Source organism: Coffea eugenioides, chromosome 10 (genome assembly GCF_003713205.1).
Source record: "Coffea eugenioides isolate CCC68of chromosome 10, Ceug_1.0, whole genome shotgun sequence".
Classification (NCBI taxonomy): domain Eukaryota; kingdom Viridiplantae; phylum Streptophyta; class Magnoliopsida; order Gentianales; family Rubiaceae; genus Coffea; species Coffea eugenioides.
The window spans coordinates 1,176,107-1,195,937 of record NC_040044.1 but is presented as its reverse complement, the minus strand read 5'-3'; the positions used below and the strand labels follow the sequence as shown (position 1 = coordinate 1,195,937).

Genomic DNA, 19,831 nt, shown 5'->3' with positions numbered 1-19,831 from the left:
TAGTCTTCGACTGCTCATGACATAAATGGGATCGTGGTGCTAGCTTCAGACAATTGTACGGTCTATCAATATTTTGTCAACTTTGAAATTATTTTTTGAATTTCGTTTGTGGAAAAAAAAAAGAAATTATTTTTTGAATTTGAATGTTGACCGAATATGCATTGTTGATATTTCAACCCAATTTTATGTATTATTGAAAATTATATATTATATATACAATATTTTATATATATAAATACATTTATTTATATATTGTATACAATATTGTATAATATGACAAAAAACTAAATACTGTGCACGGCCCTGACTGACAAAAGCAATGTCTGTCAGTCTTTAGTCAGTCCGGGCCGTGCACAGTCAGCACGGCCCGGGACTGACACAAGCCTGCACGGACTGACATTTTTTTGACTTCTGCGAAATTTAATTTTGGAGTCGTGCTAAGTCAGCACGGCACGTATAGAATAACAACAACCCCGTGTCAGAAATGCATTTGGCGGATGTCTTTTTTTTTTAGGGTTAATCACATTTTATCCCCTTAAAGAATACCACATTTCTCAGTTTACCCCCTAACCTTTAATTTTGCTCACTTAACCCCCTTTAGGACAAAATTGCCCTTGCATTATTTTGACTTTTCATTTACCTTGTTTTCCTTTCTTTTATTTCTTTTTCTCTTTCTTCTTTATTTAATTCTTCCTCTTTTCCACAAAAATCTTCACCTTAATGATTGAAATTCAAAAAGAGGAATTGCAGAGATCTATCTTCTCCTTAAATGATTAAAAAAATATTCAAATCACTTTCCTAAAATACAATTTTTTTAGCCTTTCAATTCTTTTAATTTTGCGTTTTCCTCTTTCCTTTCTAGTTTCTCATTTTATTCTCAAGAAAATATCATAAGATGAAATTGTTTTCCTTTCTTTTATTTCTTTTTCTCTTTCTTCTCTCTTTCATCCTTCCCAACAGAAATTCCATTTCAACGAAAATTTTTGTTTTGAGTTTGTAATTGCATATTTCTGGGTGAAGGTTTAAAAGTCATCAAAAACTAATTTTGATTTTTTGTATGATGTCACGTGCCACAAATTTCAATTGATGATTATTAATCAGGTCACAATTTCATTTTAAGATATTTTCTTGGGAATAAAATGAGAAACTAGAAAGGAAAGAGGAAAACCCAAAATTAAAAGAATTGAAAGGCTAAAAAAATGTATTTTAGGAAAGTGATTTGAATATTTTTTTAATCATTTAAGGAGAAGATAGATCTCTGCAATTCCTCTTTTTTAATTTCAATCATTAAGGTGAAGATTTTTGTGGGAAAGAGAAAATGAAATAAAAGAAAGGAAAACAAGGTAAATGAAAATTCAAAATAATGCAAGGGTAATTTTGTCCTAAAGGGGGTTAAGTGAGCAAAATTAAACGTTAGGGGGTAAACTGAGAAATAGGGTATTCTTTAAGGGGATAAAATGTGATTAACCATTTTTTTTACCTATAATCTGAGCAATTAGCCGAATCTCCATGGCTTCCTTAAATAGGAAAAAAAGAATCTCCTAGGCTTGTTTGGTCTATTATGAATTTATGATGTAAAATGTTCCCGACAGGCATTCGGAGTTGACTAAGCTCTTATTTAATAACCCAATTCAACATTTAAATTTAATGAGTTCAGATGTGTTTGATAACAAAAAAAAAAAAGAATATCTGAATTACTTAAGTGATACTAAATTTTCTAAACAATAGTGATAAATTATTTACTTATCACTTAATTTAATGTAATATATACTCAAATGTCAGATTTACTATTAATGATTTAGTAACTTAACGAATTCAGATTTTAATTTTCAGTTTTTAGTTTTCAGACTTTAGGTTTATTAAATGCGTCCTAAGTTGTGATAAGGATAAGGAAGCAAAATAGTTGGAATCCAATTGGCACATTAAATTCCCATTTAATTTAAAGGGTTATTATTTAATAAAAAGGTCAGTTGCTTGGTGAAACTCGTTTGGTTATCAAGATTTGTAAAAAAAAAAAAAAATAGATTTTATTCTAATTTAAGTTCAATTTAATATTCGATAGACTCAAATTCGATTTAAGATATCAAAATGCTATTTAATTTTTTAATTTTAATATGAAATTATATATAATATATATGTAGTAAAATAATAAACGCATAATTTTACATAAGTTATTAATAAATATTTTAAATAAAAATATTAAAAATTGTTCAAGGCTTAACGGGCGAAATATGTATAAGTTCAAATTCAATTTGATATATTAACCAAATCTTAATTCTTGTTTGAATCCGTTAAAATTTTAACTCAAACCGAACCCTCGAGGCCGAATTGTTTGTTAAGGGTTGAATTCGTCCAAAATACGAAAATGGCTCAAAATTCAAAGTGACCGGTGGGGGGAAATCGGGCAGGCGGCAGCTTGAGAAGATACATTTCCGGTTGTATCACGGCGGTTTAGACTTTAGAGTCGTAAAACTTCCTCCATGCATATTAGTTGTTCATTTCATGTTTATATATTGCTGGCTAAGGTTATTGCTTTCTTTTTGTATTCATTGAACAAGAAGAGAAAATATTCGGAATCCCTTCTCAAACAATACAGGGCGGAAATTTGAGCACCGTACTGATATAACAAAAAATGGGTTTTTAATAGGCCGCACATATAAATCTTAGCATCAACAAAGCAAAAATGATAACCGTTGAAATAACAATAGCGAAATTGCTTCAGAATCTGATGCCCTCGAGATATGTTTATTAGCATAAATTTCACAACTTCCACTTATTAAAAAAAAAATTTTTAATGGGAGCAGGCATGAGTGCGTCATAACATACTTGAGTTACACAACTCTTTTACATAATATATATATATATATATATATATAAAAAGAAGTTAAACAATTGATTGAAAATCCAAGCGCCATCGAGCATGGACGGCCACTTATATTTAATTCTTACACAAGTGCAGAAGCAGAGCCGGTCCAAAGAAAAGACGCTTTCTTGGACCTTTTTCTTTATTTTTTTTTTTTTTGCGATTTGTCTCCCTCCTTGTGTGATTCGCTTGTTAATTTTTCCTTTTAATTTGGTTAGAGCATAAGTACTATAGTAGTATTATTCTATTCTGGTTAGATGTTCTGCATTAATGGTCTTGTCTTAAATTAAAAACCGCAGCACAATGGTACCAAAACTCAAACTGAACGTGACAACAAGACAGATGAAAAGTTGAAAACCTCAAATATCCACGCCAGTTTGAATTGAGTTAATTTAATATCAACCACTCGCTCTAGGGCATATGGCGCAGCGATTGAGGGTCGGCCTTGTGTTGCTAGCTTCTCCTCTGACCAGGGTTCGATTCGTGTCCGCTGCGCTGCACATCCTGATTCGTTCGGGAAAACTGTATAAGGCTATCGACTTCCCTTCGATTTGGTGTGTCGGCTCAGGTTCAAAGGGTTCGGGTTCGGGACATGTTCCAGGTTACCAACAAAAAAATATATATATCAACCACTCCGAGGAAAACACACACCTCTCTGCTCTATTTTTTTTATGCCTTTTAGCTAGTGGTAGCGCAGGCTGCCTGGAAACCAAATGAATCCAACATTTTATATTCTCAAAATTCAAATATAGGGTAGGGTTAAGTAGGAGTTGAAGTAGGTTAGCTTAAACTAGATGTGTCGTTACATAAATAAAAAAAAAAAAAAAAGCCAACAATATATCGTTCTCTTTCTTTCAATACCTCATATCAGAATTTAATCCCCAACCCAAAAAAAAGGAGTGTTTTTGACATCAAGTACATGTTCAAAGAACTTTATCATCCCATCACAAAAAGAGTCATGAAAAGAAAATTGCTAAATATCCTCGGGCTTCCAAAATTTTAGTACTAGTCAATTTATGGAGTTCAGCTTTTTTGTCATAGCATTTTCTAATCTGAAAAGTAGAGGTCCTATCATTTCCAATATTTATCCTCCAGAATTTGTTTCTTGCACGTTTTTTTTTTTTTTTCCTGAAGGATTCTTGCACGTCTTTAAGCACAAAAAACAAGGCTAAAAGATAAAGATTGGCAAAGGCAGGTAGAAAAAATTTTGAGAGATTTTTGAAGGAACGACAAACTTTAAGCTTTATTTAAAAAAAAAAAAAGAAAAAAACAACGAGCCGACTAATACTCCATCATTAATAAAATCCAACCCAAATCAAAGAACCAAGCCCATAAGGACGCTTTATGGCAACCCAATCCAACCCAGAGCAAGCCTCCGTTCGAGCTCATTACTTTCCGCGGAAGGCCCATCAGGATTAGGTTAATGATGGATGAGGAAGATTACCGCATCACGGCACGTGGTGCTTTAGTGGCCCCCACGAACCTCCACACTAACCGACAAAAATCAGCGCATGACATGCATGTGGAGGCCTCCCTTTGCTCTCTCGTCGCCATCTCCTTTCAATTCATGTTATCGCTTGACGACACGTGTCCCGTATCAACGGTCAAGATCAAAAGGATAAAGATATTTCCCGTCCCCCGGCACTATAAAGGGCACCGCACCACATCAAGCCTCCTCGTCTCACTCGCTTTACTCCTCTTCGCACTTGCTGGCTCACTTGGGTTCCAGTCCAATTGTAATCCTATTCCGAATCCTTAACCAGAATGTCAAACCCTAAAGTCTTCTTCGACATGTCCATCGGCGGTAGCCCTGCCGGCCGTATCTGCATGGAGCTCTACGCAGACACGACTCCCCGCACCGCCGAGAACTTCCGCTCACTCTGTACCGGCGAGAAAGGCGTCGGAAGGAGCGGCAAGCCCTTGCACTTCAAAGGATCGACCTTCCACCGCGTGATCCCCGGTTTCATGTGCCAGGGAGGCGACTTCACCGCCGGAAACGGCACCGGAGGCGAGTCGATCTACGGATCCAAGTTCGAGGATGAGAACTTCATCAAGAAGCACACTGGTCCAGGGATTTTGTCCATGGCTAACGCCGGACCCAACACCAATGGCTCTCAGTTCTTCATCTGCACCGACAAGACCGCATGGCTCGACGGCAAGCACGTCGTGTTCGGCCGTATCACGGAGGGTATGGATGTGGTGAAGGCGGTTGAGCAGGTTGGGTCTTCTTCTGGAAGGACCTCCAAGCCGGTGGTGATCTCCAACTGCGGCCAGCTTTCTTAGATTTGGGTTTTTTGGGGGTAATTTGATGTTTTAGACATCAAGGAGGTCTTGTAATAAATAATGGCCGAATCACCTTTTTTTTTTCCCTATCTACCCTTCTGTATCCTGTTTTGAGTGTTGGTGGGTTTTGAGTCCTTCGGTTTTGGGACTTGAAATTGGATTGGGAGGCTGACCACCACACTATTATCCGTCTATCATTAATGCGGTTGTGGTCCTGTTACTGCTGTGTTTGACCTTTTTTTTTTCCTTAATGTGGAAGGTTAGTGCGCTTAATTATGAAATAATTGGTGTGTTCAGGGTTTTGTAAATTTGAGATTAATTGCTTATGGTTGTTTAATTTGATCTCTTGTTTTCTTAATTTTCAATCGGTTCCAATTTTGGTCGAAATTCAATCATTGGCATGTCTGTCAGTCGCATAAACTTTCCCCCATAAGACAAAATAAAGCGGTGCGCATCCTGGTTGGATGACAGATGGTATGCACTCCTATGAGAATACAATTTCAAGCTATCTCGGGGATATCGTATCGTATAAGAAAATTTAAGATGAGAAATGGGCATTTTTTGGAGGTTCTGAACACGCGACCCCAACGCAAAAATGCCCGGCCGGTATTACTTCCTTCATGTCCTCTTCTAGTCGTCTTCCTCTCATAGTATAAAGAGGGTTGTATAACACAACTAAGATAAGAAATTGACCGGGTTTTTCCTTCTAAAGAATTTCATCCTTAAGCTGGATAGTCTTAATTTAATTTCGTACTTAAAATTTAATAAATTTAAATTTTAAAATATTCAGATTATTTGGTAACTAAAAATTGAGTATTCAATTTAAATTAATTAAATGTTATTGAATTTTTTAGATAATTTTTTTTAAATTAAATGATAAATTATTTATTTATTCAGTCAGAATTATGCATTTAAATGCATTAAATTTAATATTTAATAATTGCATAATTTAATAAATTTGAATTTAAAATTTATTGAATGTGCCTTTAGTTAGTTAAAATGTAATTGATGATTTTAACTCGATATACTTGTAATTGGTGTGAGATCAATCGAAAGTTTGCACGTCCCCTTTTGAAGAAGAAGAGTTAAGAAGTTTATGACTAATCAGGATTTCCGGCCCAACCAAACGTTTCAGCATCATGGCCTGTGTGTTTTTTTCTTCTGGATTCATGCTTTATTCAACCCTTTATCATTCGAATATTGGTTAATTTTTTCAAGTTGATAATTCAGTGGGATCTTGAATTCAAGAAATAATAACCGTAAAAGACTGAAGAAATTGTCAAAGTAAGGATAGCCGATGAATGTAAATACTAAGAGAGAGAGAAGATTTCTCAGCTTTCGACTGATGATACTTGAAAACCAATCCTGCGGCAGATGATACTTGGTGTGCCATACCTACGTCAAACTGGCTGATTCTCCAGCTTTCAACTGATGATACTTTGGAGTATCATTCCCACAATAAACTGGACGCGTCTTAACGATCCAAGTAAAAATAGTTTGCAATCTTCTTGTTTGGGTTGGTGGTGGCAGGGGAATTGCCCCACAGTCATGTACATGTGACCAAACAAAATTAAATCATGTATATGTGGCCAAACAAAAATTTGAAGACGAGACGAATTCATCTTTTTAAGCAACAATCACCAGATTTTTCATATTAGTCACTTGAGGAAGACGCAGGATAAAAGGGAGACGAAAGGAGCATCTGTCAAAATGAAATAATCAGTTCAACAAATAGAAAGAAAAGTTTTGAGCACCCTTGTATCTAGATCCCAAACCATTGAAACTTTGACTCAATGGCCATTAAAAATGTACTAAATCTTTATTTGAACCGTAGGTTGAGGGTTCAAAACCCACCTATAGTGAAGAGAATTTAAAAGAGGTGTCAGAACACTCATTTGATCTAGTCAGGTCCGTATACCTACTAATCTCTTACATAGCCTCTTTAGGCTTTTCTTTCCTATAAAATATGATAGATTAGATTATACAAATATTATCATTGCTGAAAAAAAAGTATCCAGATCCCACAAGGGAATTCAGCCTCGAGGCAAATGTTACAGGCTAGGCACCTTAAATGAAAAAAAGTATTCAGTAACTCAAGTCAATCTCAAGTGACGCAGAGTTTCACCCTAAAAAATTGAATGGTCTAAAGATATTTTCAGTGATGAAACTACCTATGCAGCACAGCATGAATGCAGGAGTGGGTTCAAGCTTTCCCAGACCCCTTCTTATCAATGAACGCTTGCTGGATCACTTTGTTGGACTTTACCTAGCTTTTGATGATTCCTACTCGTAAGGGCATCTACAGATGTCCCAACCTCCTGAGTAGAGGTTTTGTTCAAATGCTTATTCAAGCAGAATCCTTACATTATGTGAATCTGAGTTGGATGATCCACATCACACTATTACAAGGCACTGATGCTCATCATCCGCAACCATTCCAAATGTAGGTCAGAATTTCTTCAAATATGTTTTTAAATTCATTCAAGATGTCCCAGAGCTCATATTCAAGAAGGATATGAGTCTTGGGTTACTTTTAAATTCATACATATTTTCTTGAGTTGTTTTCCTGAAAAATCGTACGGTTGCATACCACAACATCCCCATAATAAAAAATCCTCTCTCGTAAGTTCTATGATAGATTGTTTCGGATAATTTTTTTTTTAAAAAAAATACATGTGATATATGCGAGTTAAAAAAGTAAATGATTGAAAAAAAATATTGATGATGCAACCAAATAGATTTCTGAAATAATCCACTATCGAAACTATTTGATAAATAAGTTTGTTGAGAGGGTTTTGGTCTAATAAGTAAGGTTGAGATCTCAAAAATTAAAAATATGAATTCGAATCCCCCTTCCCCATCACACTTCCTAAATCATATCTCTCCCTTACGAGAAATTAAAAAAGAAAAGATAAATACACAGTTATGCAGCTGAGACCATTCATGCATAGTGCAAGTTTAACCATTCGGTCCAATGAACTAACCATTAGTTTAGGCCCGGCCTCTAACTTGACTGAATAAGGAGTTAACCTGATCAAATTTGAACAAACTTGTTTGATCCGCTGGTTCAACCAGAAATTCGTCCGGTTTTTTAGGCTGATTTTTTAAAAACAATTATGGGTCTTTTTTTCGTTAGAAACCAAGTGTATGTAATTTTTTTGACAATGTTTGAACATTGGATTTTCATTTAAATGTGTATAAGACTTGATCGCTCACTTAGTTTTTATTTGATAACCAAATATTTCTTTAAATAAGCTTATTACTTTTTTAATTATACAGTTAATCTTTTAAATTTCAAACTGAAAATGTTATCATCATGTGACAACATTTGAGTAGTTAGAAAATTATTTTTATTTTTTAAAAAAATGAAATAATAAAATTGTTTGTGTAAAAGTATGACAAAATTAAAATAAGTTTTTTGTTTAGTTGTATAAAATTAAGTCATCTATTAAACTTAAAATTAAGGTTTACATTTGACTATATAATTTTTTTGTGACCGTAACTAGATGAGAGGAAGGGAGGGGAGGAGGGAGGAGAATGAAAAGCGTGAATGAGAATGAAGGAGAAAGGAAGGGGAGGAAGAGAGAAGAGAATGAGGCAGGGAAAAAGGGGAGGGAAAAGGGAGGTAGCAGCGATGAAGGAGGGAGGAGGGGAAGGGAATGGTGGTGGTGGTGAAAATTGACAAATTAAAAAAAATTAACCCCATGAATTTTTAATTTTAAAAAATCCCAAAATATATTTCCAAAAGCACTTAATCCATATGAAATCCATCCACACTAGAAAGTTTTTCAATACAATACTATAGTGTAATTTTTAAAACACATCTAGAAACACGTAATTCATACAGACCCATAATTTTCGATTAGACCATTGAAAAGCATTTACAAATCTATTGAATTTGAGTTGCAATGATTCATCGGAACACAGGATGTTTTTGAAGTTTCAATATTAATTGTCTTTATATTTATTACTTATTGACCTTTTAGATCTGTTGATTTTTAGATTTACATAAATTTATGTATGTATTTTGTATCTTGTTTGATGTAATTTTTGCAAGTAGTGCAGATAATACAATGAAAATACATGTTTTTGATAAAAAAAAAAATCCAAGTAGTATATACGTGCCAAAATGACATTTGTCGAGAAGAATGATTGGAAAAGAACGCATTCTAGAAGGAATTGTATTTCCATTCAAAGCCTCGACCATGGATTTTATTAATGAATATAATAACTGCAGTATAGACAAGCATTGAGATACCTCGAGTGACAAAACTGCAAATTGCTAGATGGCATTTGTTACAACCGCATCGGGCATCAAGAGAATTATTCCACTGATAGTACTGATCTTTGCTTGCTCATTAAAACTTGAGGTTCAAAATTCAACGCATTTCCTTTTTTTTTTTTAAAAAAAAAAAATCGATCAAATCATCACCAAGTAAAATTCTTCAAAACCTTCGTCATCCATTCCCTTACCTAAACGTCGGTTTACTTCTATGCACTTATTGTGCTGTACATTAGAAATTCCAACTTGAATTATGAGGAGAATTCCCCAAAGACAATAAGAAAAGAGGAGAGAGATAAAGTCCGAGCAATCCAGAACGAAAGGTCAAAAGATTAAAAAGCATGGACGTGCACTTTATCTTGATCACGAACTCTCGGTCTGGACCGTGGACCGAGTCAGCTTATGACAGTAAACCTAGCTGGATCTGGAATTTTGCATGCGCTTTTTTTTTTTTTTTTTTTTTTTTTTTGTCGCTGGGTATCGAACACTCCGGACTGGTAATACCGTATGTGCCACTAGTCCCATCGCCCAGGGAGAGCGGACCCCACCGATCCCCGAGAGTATTACCCCGGTTGCTCAAGCTCAGGGTCGAACCCCAGACCTGTCTCACCTAAGGAGGCTACACAGGCCACCCGAGCTAACCGAGGGGGGCTGAATTTTGCATGCGCTTTCAGTTCCAAATATCCTCGTGTCACTGTTATTTTTTAATTTATTTTTTTTAATAAAGAAGGGTTGAGATTTAAAAGATGAGAATTAAAATTAAGAATATTAACGCATTTGCTAATCACTTTTTTTTTTTTTGTACGTACATCAAATTATTATAATATATTTTTCTATAAAAATTTTAAAAAATAACAATCCAAACCGATTTCTGAAACCTCAATCTCAGGCGGATCACTACTGTTTATTTGTGTGTGGGTCGGTGTTTTTCTAATTTCATATAAAAATGGGACACATTACTAATTTAATTCAATAGCAATAGTAGAATATAATATGATGACTAGTAAAAAATCATGTGAGGTGTGAAAGGTACTACTACTTAGCAAGATTCTAAATCAATGCTTTGGCGTCTTCGTTGGGCTTGGTAGTTGACAATTGATGTCGAGGACCGGTACGATACGAGTAATCCAATGGAAAATGCCCACGTAAGCAGTTTAACTTCCTCACGCCATTCCTCTTCTTCTTTTTTTTTTTTTATTAAACAAAATAATAATGTGTTTTCTTGTAAAGGCCAGTTTAGCACTTTCGCGCAGCATTTTTCAATCATGCCCTCTCTAAGAAATTATAATAAAATTTTCCCTTATATTTAAAGACAGCATTTTGGTAATTGGATACTTGAAATAGTCGATTTCACAAAAAAAAAAAAAAAAAAAAAAAAAAATATATATATATATATTATATATATATGCTGAAAACGAAAAGGGGTTTGAATGACCCTTTCATTATCGTTGAAACGGTAAAAGTACGAAATAATAGTAAGAGACTCAGAGGAAGAGTGGTTGAAGCAGAATAATGGCGATAGACTCTTTTACAAATCTTATGTACAAATCTATCAGCTTTAGTGGGCCCCGACAACCCTGACCAAGTGTAAATGCTGTTTTCGTCAAACTGACCATTATATCCCTTGTTTTGGATTTGGTTACGCTTGTCATTCACCTTTTGGCTTTGCTACAATAATATAAACTAAACTAGTATAAAGTACTGTACCGATGGGCAAAAAGTCAAATTCGTGATTTTCTTAAGCAAGAGCATATTCCTTTTCTTTTCTCATTCCTTTTGCCTTTTTGCAACTCCATGTTGACTACTAGATTAGAGTTTCATATATGGAAGAAATTTATTAGGTGGCGCCGAGTGGGGCACCATACCATGGTGAGCTTATTATACCTTTAAAATTTTGATGTCCAATCTGTAGAATTTAATAACACGAAAAATTACTTAAGAGTAAATTAATCTAATATTAATAATGTTTTAGGGCCTGGATTTGTGGTCTTTCGTGAATTGAAATATTTAACTCAGAAGTTTATAAAATATATACTGTATTTAACTCGAAGTATGTGTGCGTGTATATATTACTCCACCAATAGAGACACATAATTGAATTTGTCAACTTTCTTAAAATACCTGTCAATTTGGACTTGTTCTGTTGAAAACAAAATTGCTTAAGTTTCATAGAACATTTACTACTCCGCAATCAATGAAACAGAAATAGTAATCTGCATCATTTACAACAATATCCTTAATCTTTACACAATTATCACAAAAGTCAACAATAATACTACTTTTTTTTTTTTCTGTAGTCAAAGGCTAACCATTGATGTGAGTATTCTTTTGTTGTTTGGGCCACCATCTTATTAGCATTCAAACTTCAAAGTCAGTAATTGTCTAGTGGAGAAAGAATGCCCTTGAGAAGATGATCAAATGATGTAATGCCAAGTTTTAATTCTCTACTACTTTAGCAAATGTTAAAAACAAAAAGAGCAAAACTGTGCAATTCTTTTCTTCCCCTCGAGCCGATAAAGACGAATCAAACCAAAAAAAAAAAAGAGATGGAAGTTGAACGGAAGTTCTCAAGTTCCTAACCCACAAGACCAATAAGGCCATTCTTTGGGTCAATGCCAAAACCAGCACTATTAAAAGTTGGAATACTAATGATCATTTCATCTTATGAAAAGGGAAAAAAAGAAAGGGTTCAAAGAGCTTCTTGCTTAAACCACATCTCAGCCAAGGATTAACATAAGCAAGAAAAAGGGCAAATAGGTAAAAGAGCAAGTCCAAGACTGAATGTGACGTCAGATGCTCACCAAAACCCCCAAACAAGGTAGGCGGGGAGGGGGGGACTGGCTGACTGACTTCACAAATCACAAAATCACAAATCTCATCCCATCCCATCAAATGGCAGCCCCATTCAGACCCGCCCAGCAAGACTTTTATTTTGCCCAGGAATTTACCACTACTGCCACTGCTGCTGGGAATTCAACTCTGCCACCGCTCCATTCCCATTGCCCTTTCCGATTCAATTTCCATTTCCACCCGGAAATCAAATTTTAGTTCGCAAAAGAAAAGAAAAGACAAAAAAAAAAAAGAGCAGTCAAGCGTGGGTTTTTGCTGACTCCCTCCTCTGCCTCTCTTCCGTGTCCGCGTCTTCTAATTGGTTGTTGTCCTCCTCTGTTCTTATTCTACTCAGTCAGCCCACTTGGCTGCTCACCACCATTCATCCCCAATTCTTGAATCTTGATAACCCTCAGACTGTATTTTTGTAAAGTCCAAATTTTTTTTTTCTTTTTGTTCAATCAGCTGGTAACGATACATTTTTATTTCCTGTTCGTTGCATCTGTAAGTTTCAGCTCTGCCATTTTTCAAACACTTTTCAGTTTTTCCTGATATGGGTTGCTGACAGTTTTCATTGGTATTGTATTTTTCCAGGTGTTAATTTTAAAGATTGTAGCTTTTTGTGGGTTTTTGAGTTTTTCTTTTTGTTTTCTTGGGGGCACGGTGAAGAATGGGAGGAGTGTGCTCAAATGGGATAAACAAGAGGAGTATCAACAAATCGGAGCTAGAGGAAAGAAACCATGAGCATCACGACAAAAGTTCTGGGTTTTCTGGAAAGCTCAAGTCTGGGAAGAGTTCAGGGGGAAAGCAGCAGAATAAGATTGATGATTCTTCCCATGCATATCCTGATTTCGATGCTTTTGAGAAGACTTCAAATCTCTATGATTCTGGTGAATTGCAATTATCTTTTTCTAGAGAATTGAAACCTTCTACCCCCGCAAGGACACCTGCAGCTGCCAAGGTACAGATGAAATGCATTTTCCCTTTTTTATTCTTAAATATCTTGTTTGGTTGAAGGGTATCATGTGATCAGAATTTAGTTTTGTGTGAACAATTGGGATTGGAGAAGATGGTCATTTTATGCCAGCATAGAATGGTACTACATGGATCACTTAGCATCCCTTCGTATTATTTTAGCTTTTGCAGTTTTATGCAATCGGCTGAAAGTGATTGGCTGTTCAGGTAATTGTAGAATAAGAGCGTTTTGTTAAAGGAGGAGCAATGAGATCGAGGATTAACTGCTGGAATTGTCAGTGGTCTCTCTTTTATGTAGCTAATTGTTACAGTTATGTGATTGAGGAGCTTTTGAAACGCATTTCTATCAAGTTATAATCTTGGTGATTGGAGAAGTTAAGACTCAGAGTTTTCATGGGATGGCAGAAGGATGCGTTACTCTACTCTGATAGACAAAATGGAGAAAGTATGTCTCTGGACTGCAAAGGACAATGTTGGGAAATGAATGCCAGAGGTAGACTAAAAATAGAACGAGTTGGAGACACATAGAAGTGTGGATGGTGTATGGTTGTCGCACTTTGGTTGGCAATTCTGGCTTCTATTGATGAGTCAATATTGATAAGCTTGTTACTGTCAAAAAATTCAAAAGAGTGCTGATGGTTTGTTAGGGAGTTGAGATCATATTGGAGGCACTTCATTTAGTCTTGTGCCCTCTTCTGCTTCTAACGCCATATATCTAACAACCTGCTAAATTCTTATGCCGTGGGCTTATCGTACAATGTTGTTTCAAACATCATGGTTATGGTAGATCCTGCAACAATCAGTATGACCTTCCAGAAGTCTTCTCTAGCCAATTTCTGACAACAGAAAGGCTCATACATTAGGAAAAATTGTGGGAGCTAGAGCTCTTCCCAATAATCTACAAATCTTGATTGAGGATACGTTCTGGCATAAATTTAAAGTAATTTCTTGGTCAGAAGATACTATACATATTCTGTCGCTTTGCATGTAAGTAAAGCGCCTAAGATCGATAATTGGTGCTATATCATGTGAAAATATGGAGAAAGTAAATGGTGCTAAGGTGATGGTAAAATTATTTGTCTGAGATTTATGAAGAAATTAAATGGTTTCATTGTCTGATATAGGTTTGTGAAAATATCAGTTCAAATTCTTAAGCCTTGGGACGTGCATCAACAAAAGCTACTAAAACATGAGAATGATAGGCTTTGAATCATTTAGGAGCAATATTTTTGCTCTTTGATAGTGCTACTTGGCATATGCTGGAAAATGCCATGTTAGTTCAAAGTTTGATTTGTCTAAGCGTAGTATTCTGTAAGCCAATTCATTCACAATGAAAATGGAAATGTATTCCTGGAGTGTGCCTTTAACAGGAATATCTCCTTGTACTTAAGGTGATTTACTAACAAAAGTTTTTGAACTAAAACGATGTGAATGTGAAACTAATTCATGTATCTGATGTTCATTTAACAGGGGCCTCAAGTGAGCTCATTTCTTGGAAAGGCTGGGATAGCAGGACTAGAAAAGGCAGTCGAAGTACTGGATACATTAGGTAGTAGCATGTCAAATTTAAATAACAGTGGATTTATCGGTGGCATGGCTTCAAGAGGGAACAGAATAGCTATCTTGGCATTTGAAGTTGCCAATACTATAGCCAAAGGAGCAAATCTATTGCAATCCCTTTCTGAAGATAATATCCGCTTTCTGAAAAAGGAAATTCTACATTCTGAAGGGGTACAACAGCTAGTCTCTACTGATATGAAGGAGCTGCTCAGCATTGCAGCCACTGACAAAAGGTTTCTAGCTTCTCTCTGATCTCTAGTTTTCTTCCTGGTTTATGTTTTCCCCCTATTCAGTATGGGTCATTGTTACCCGCACAAACAAATTTTCTAGATTTTGGTTTTTAAACTTCATTCTGGATTGAGCAAAAAAATATAAAATAAAATAAAATAAGAAAAATCTTATGTCATTTATTGGCTTCTGCATTTTGTAGGGAGGAATTTGATGTCTTTTCTCGAGAAGTCGTTAGATTTGGGGATCTGTGTAAAGACCCACAGTGGCACAACCTGGGACGATTCTTTTCAAAGTAAGCTGGATTGCTTTAGCCTTTGGCAAGGCTCTCTTGTCAAAGATTCAAAAAATTGTTTGCTAATACGGTCTTAATGTCTTAGGTTGGACTCAGACCCTGTAAATCCTAAGCTACCAAGAGAAGAGGCAGAAATGACCATGCAAGAATTGACATCGCTGGCTCAGCATACTTCTGTGAGTGTTCTCGTGTTTTACAGTTTCGTAGTGTATTAAATGGTTCTCAATTTTCATTTTCGGATACTTTTTACATCTTATTGCATTGCTGTTGTTAACTGGATGGCATTGCTACTAATTGTGTTCTAAACATGGTTAGTCCTTGTTGTTTGTTTTTCTTTCCTTTGAGACACTTTGCATACAAGTCGTATGAACAACTTGAAGGGACATTTTATTTACTAATATTTGCCCTGTTCTAGAAACTTAAGATTCAATTTCCACACTCAGCTCACTATGCAACATTCAAGAGTTACAAAACTTGATTCTGTCTCATTGTTGAATATATTCTGCTTACCAAGTTTATGTGTTGAGGGATGTTTAATAGCCTTGCAATGTAATATTGATGTGGGCACAAAAATGAAAAAAAGGGTTCTCAATTTACTAATAGCAGGGTATCAATTGCCTTGCAAACACAATCCCTTTTGATAATCTTTCATGCTTGTAAAATTTGGGCAGCAATTTAGATTTATTCTTACCATTTGTACTTGATAACGTCTGCTGCGTGTTTTTTGGGTTTCCAAGGGTTTATTCACACACCATAGCATTGTTACCTTGTTTGATTCAAAATTTCTTTGTAAACTTGTTTGCTGTAAAGAGTACACAATCCAATATGTATGAAGCAAATTTTGAAAAATTACTTTATACCAATAAATAAATTGTGCATGGTTTGTTCTCTGTGATTGAATCATATCAAAAAGAAGGAGACATTTTAAATTGAGCCTAATCTATTGAACCAAGTAGAAGTCTCTATTGCTATCTAATTTGGGGTGGTGCACCTGTTTCTTTGCTGCAGGAACTATATCATGAATTCCATGCTTTGGACAGATTTGAACAAGATTATCGTCGGAAGCTTGAGGAAGTTGACTCCTTGCACCTTCCTCGGAAAGGTTTGGGCATGGATACTTTTCACGTTTAGTTTTGTGTTTTCACTCTCACTTGGGTTTCTATTCCTTTATATCCTTTTTTCTTTTTCATTTTGGGCGGGGGGTGTGGGGCGCGTAATGGAAAATGAGAACTTGTTGTCCTCCTCCTGTTCAATGCCTGTAGCTTTATGTGTCTTTTGGACTTGTGCAATAAAACAAATATCTGTGGAAATATCAAATTACCTGATTATTATATGAGAGATTTCATGGTTTATGTCAATGGTAACACATATATTTTGGTATGGATTGTTTCATGTGATAATTTAAGTGTACAACTAAAACATTCTCAACCTTTACTTCCTATATCTGGTGTTGGAGGTTCAATTGATGTTTTTTATTTTTGCTAGACCTCTCCTTGTACCATCAACAGCTTGTACCTTGGCTTCTTCCCCTAAATTGACTCATTACACTACTTCCTTTTTTTTTTTTCAGATACGATTTAGTGAAATCATTTTCTGTTTATTTCTGAGAATACATGTGGTGGAATTTGTTCTTTACCATTACCGATGACTAGTGCTGATAATTGCTCTTGTTAAATGTCTCACAGGTGAAAGTCTCATGATATTACAAAGTGAGCTAAAACATCAAAGAAAACTCGTTAGAACCTTGAGAAAGAAATCTCTGTGGTCTAAACCTTTGGAGGAGGTATTCAATAAAATCACTTGCTTTATATTCTTTGCTGAATGCAGCCTTTTTGGGCAATCTAATAGAGGAGTGCGATGTTCATTCTTTGCTGGACCCAGCTTTTACATTAGCATGGATTTATTGTCTAAAGAGGACATTTACGTCTTAAAAGAAGAGTATTGCCTGTTGAGAAACTGTTTGCTTTATATACCAAGTTTCTCATTTTAATCTGTGCCGCTAATCATCTGCTTTTCTTTTTGCCCTGTGTGATGCCACTGCAGGTTGTTGAGAAACTGGTTGATGTAGTTACCTTTATACATCAAGAGATTTCAGATGCATTTGGAGATAATGGTATGAAAAATACATTTTCACATGTTCATTTTTTGTTACGGAAATATTCCATGCTAGTTCTGGTGTGGAAATAGTTCATGCTAGCATGCTTGGACGCAAGATTCTCAAAGAAAAGAACCGATGTTACATGTGATACTTTGCTATCAAATTTATGATTGATCTACAATTTATATTGCCCAGTTTGAATGGGCATAATCTGTTTTTCATTACAATACGTTTCACCTTTTCTCTTTTGGTAGTTTTCTCTCCTAGCTGTCTGTTGTGCTGCAAAATTGATAAATCGGAAAGAGCCTAACGACATTTTTATTACAGGGTTGGTGGCTAGTGGGAGAGAGCCTACTAAACCAGAAAGACTAGGTGTAGCTGGTCTTGCTTTACATTATGCTAATTTAGTTACTCAAATTGATAATATTGTAAGTCTCTCTCTCTCTCTCTCTCTACATGTGTGTGTGTGTGTGTGTGTATAATTATTTTGTAATTTTAACTTTATTTATTTATTTGTTGTGGTGATATCCCCATGTGCTTTGCCTGTGTTTATGGTACTCTTCTGCTAATAAAGTTGATGTTGGATTTTAGGCATCACGCCCGACCTCTCTTCCTCCTAATATGAGAGATACTTTGTATAATGGGCTGCCTCCCAGCATCAAGACAGCTCTACGCTCCCGGTTACCACCAACAGATGCCAAGGAAGAGGTTTGCCCTCCAGACCACACTTCCCAATATTGTTTTCTTCTCTTCCTTCTTTTTATTCGTGTTTGGTGCGCTGGCTTGAAAATTGTGAACTTCTCGTGTAACCATAACCTTCATGTACATAATTTATATGTTCTTTCGCAGCTTACAGTTCCTCAAATTAAGGCCGAAATGGAAAAAACTCTACAGTGGCTTGTTCCTGTTGCTGCAGATACTACAAAGTATGTAAGATGATTGTCAGGAATACTACGTTATGAACTGCTGTGACCGTCTTCTAAGTAAATAATAATCTTCCATATGATGTTTGATTAGTATGACTACTTCAAATATGGTGTTACCAAGATTGTTGGTAGGCATGGCTGGAAACTAACACTGGCATTTTCTTACTTGTGATGAAAGCAGAGCGCATCAAGGCTTTGGGTGGGTTGGAGAGTGGGCAAATTCAGCAGGGTTAGTAAATTTGTTTATATGAACCAGCTATAGTTGGATTGTTGTTAAAGGATCGAGAAACTGAAAAGCTGTTTGTCTCTGTGGTAGGACTGAATTTGGTAAGAACACGAACAAAAGTACCAGCCTCATTCGCTTGCAGACACTGTATCACGCTGATAAAAAGAAGATGGATACATACATCCTTGAATTGGTGACTTGGCTTCACCGTCTCATCAGCCTGGTAAAGTATCGGGACACTGGAGCCAAGGTTCTGCCAAGCCGGTCCCCAACTCGCAAGGGGCTGAATATGCAGGGTGAGGTGTTAACCAACAACAGCAATGTCCACGGAGCTCAACTTTCCCTGGAAGACAGGAACCTGTTGGAGGAGGTTATGAAAAGGAGAAAAGTAGTTCCTGGGAGAAGCAAAAGCCAGGAGTTCGTTGTGGCCAAGAAGGGAAGCAAAAAGGTGTGGGCGCTCAGTCGGAGCACTGGAAGCTCGCCAAGAATAGAGTTGGGACATCCAAAAGCTAATGTTTTAGACATACTAGACGGGTTAGATAACTCATTTGGAGCTCTTCCATAAGATTTTAAAGCTGAGCATTATTTATTTTTTATTTCATTTGATTCTTCTGCTCCTGCTTGTCAAAATAGTTTTTGTGTATATATATATTTATATATATGTAGGCTTATTAGTAGTGGTAATATATATATATATATATACATGCGATGATGTGATGGCGATTATGTGAAAGTGTTGTTCATCATTTCGATGACTCATTGGAGTTGCGTATTTTTGGAGAAAAAAAAAAGGAATGTCTGTATTGGACACATTATATACAAAAAAAATATGTCCAGGTTGCATTTTGATATACTATTGAGTTCCCCGGGCACAAGTTGTATTAATTTCTCTGTGATGTCAAATTGTTCTGTGTTCATACCTACGTGGTCAGGTGCAGTAATATGCGTCCATTTGATCCTGTTCTGTTATAATTGATTGGTCTACTTCGGGGTCTAATCAAATCTGAAAATTCATTTCCAAAAGGTGCAGAATCCCTTTTGGAGGAAGATTTTTAATCTTTTCTCTGGAATGAAATGATCAAACCAAAGAGGCATATATATTATAGAAAAATGGTTTTGGCAAATTGAGGAGGTAGTCATTATCGTGGACTGTAACCAACAAGGGAAAATAAAAAAAAAAAAACAAGTTTTGGGTTGGATGGGATGGAATGGATCCAATTGAAGAATCATTTAAAAGAAAACACAAAAACAAAAATGGTTTTTTGG

At 35.8% G+C, this 19,831-nt stretch overlaps 2 protein-coding genes across 2 annotated transcripts; both read left to right on the top strand.

The window, feature by feature from the left end:
* Nucleotides 1-4,534: 4,534 nt before the first annotated feature.
* LOC113748846 (peptidyl-prolyl cis-trans isomerase) lies at nt 4,535-5,483 on the top strand. Its single transcript, XM_027292420.1, has one exon. It carries the CDS (start codon nt 4,628-4,630, stop codon nt 5,144-5,146), a length of 519 nt encoding a protein of 172 aa, XP_027148221.1. The 5' UTR covers nt 4,535-4,627; the 3' UTR covers nt 5,147-5,483.
* Nucleotides 5,484-12,291: 6,808 nt separating this feature from the next.
* Nucleotides 12,292-19,166, top strand: LOC113750023. The gene is made up of 13 exons (XM_027293931.1): nt 12,292-12,761; nt 12,852-13,218; nt 14,703-15,025; nt 15,223-15,315; nt 15,401-15,491; nt 16,324-16,417; nt 17,001-17,098; nt 17,359-17,428; nt 17,741-17,841; nt 18,005-18,121; nt 18,263-18,339; nt 18,521-18,568; nt 18,656-19,166. The coding sequence occupies exons 2-13, from the start codon at nt 12,928-12,930 to the stop codon at nt 19,128-19,130; spliced, it is 1,878 nt and encodes a 625-aa protein (XP_027149732.1). The 5' UTR covers nt 12,292-12,761; nt 12,852-12,927; the 3' UTR covers nt 19,131-19,166.
* Nucleotides 19,167-19,831: the final 665 nt, after the last annotated feature.

Excerpts from the sequence above, each read along its gene's own strand:
- LOC113748846 (XM_027292420.1), top strand. The coding sequence starts at position 4,628 with ATGTCAAACCCTAAAGTCTTCTTCGACATGTCCATCGGCGGTAGCCCT.
- LOC113750023 (XM_027293931.1), top strand. The coding sequence starts at position 12,928 with ATGGGAGGAGTGTGCTCAAATGGGATAAACAAGAGGAGTATCAACAAA. Across the intron at positions 15,492-16,323 it reads CGCTGGCTCAGCATACTTCT|GAACTATATCATGAATTCCA; the intron begins GTGAGTGTTCTC and ends TCTTTGCTGCAG. Across the intron at positions 17,842-18,004 it reads TTACTCAAATTGATAATATT|GCATCACGCCCGACCTCTCT; the intron begins GTAAGTCTCTCT and ends GTTGGATTTTAG.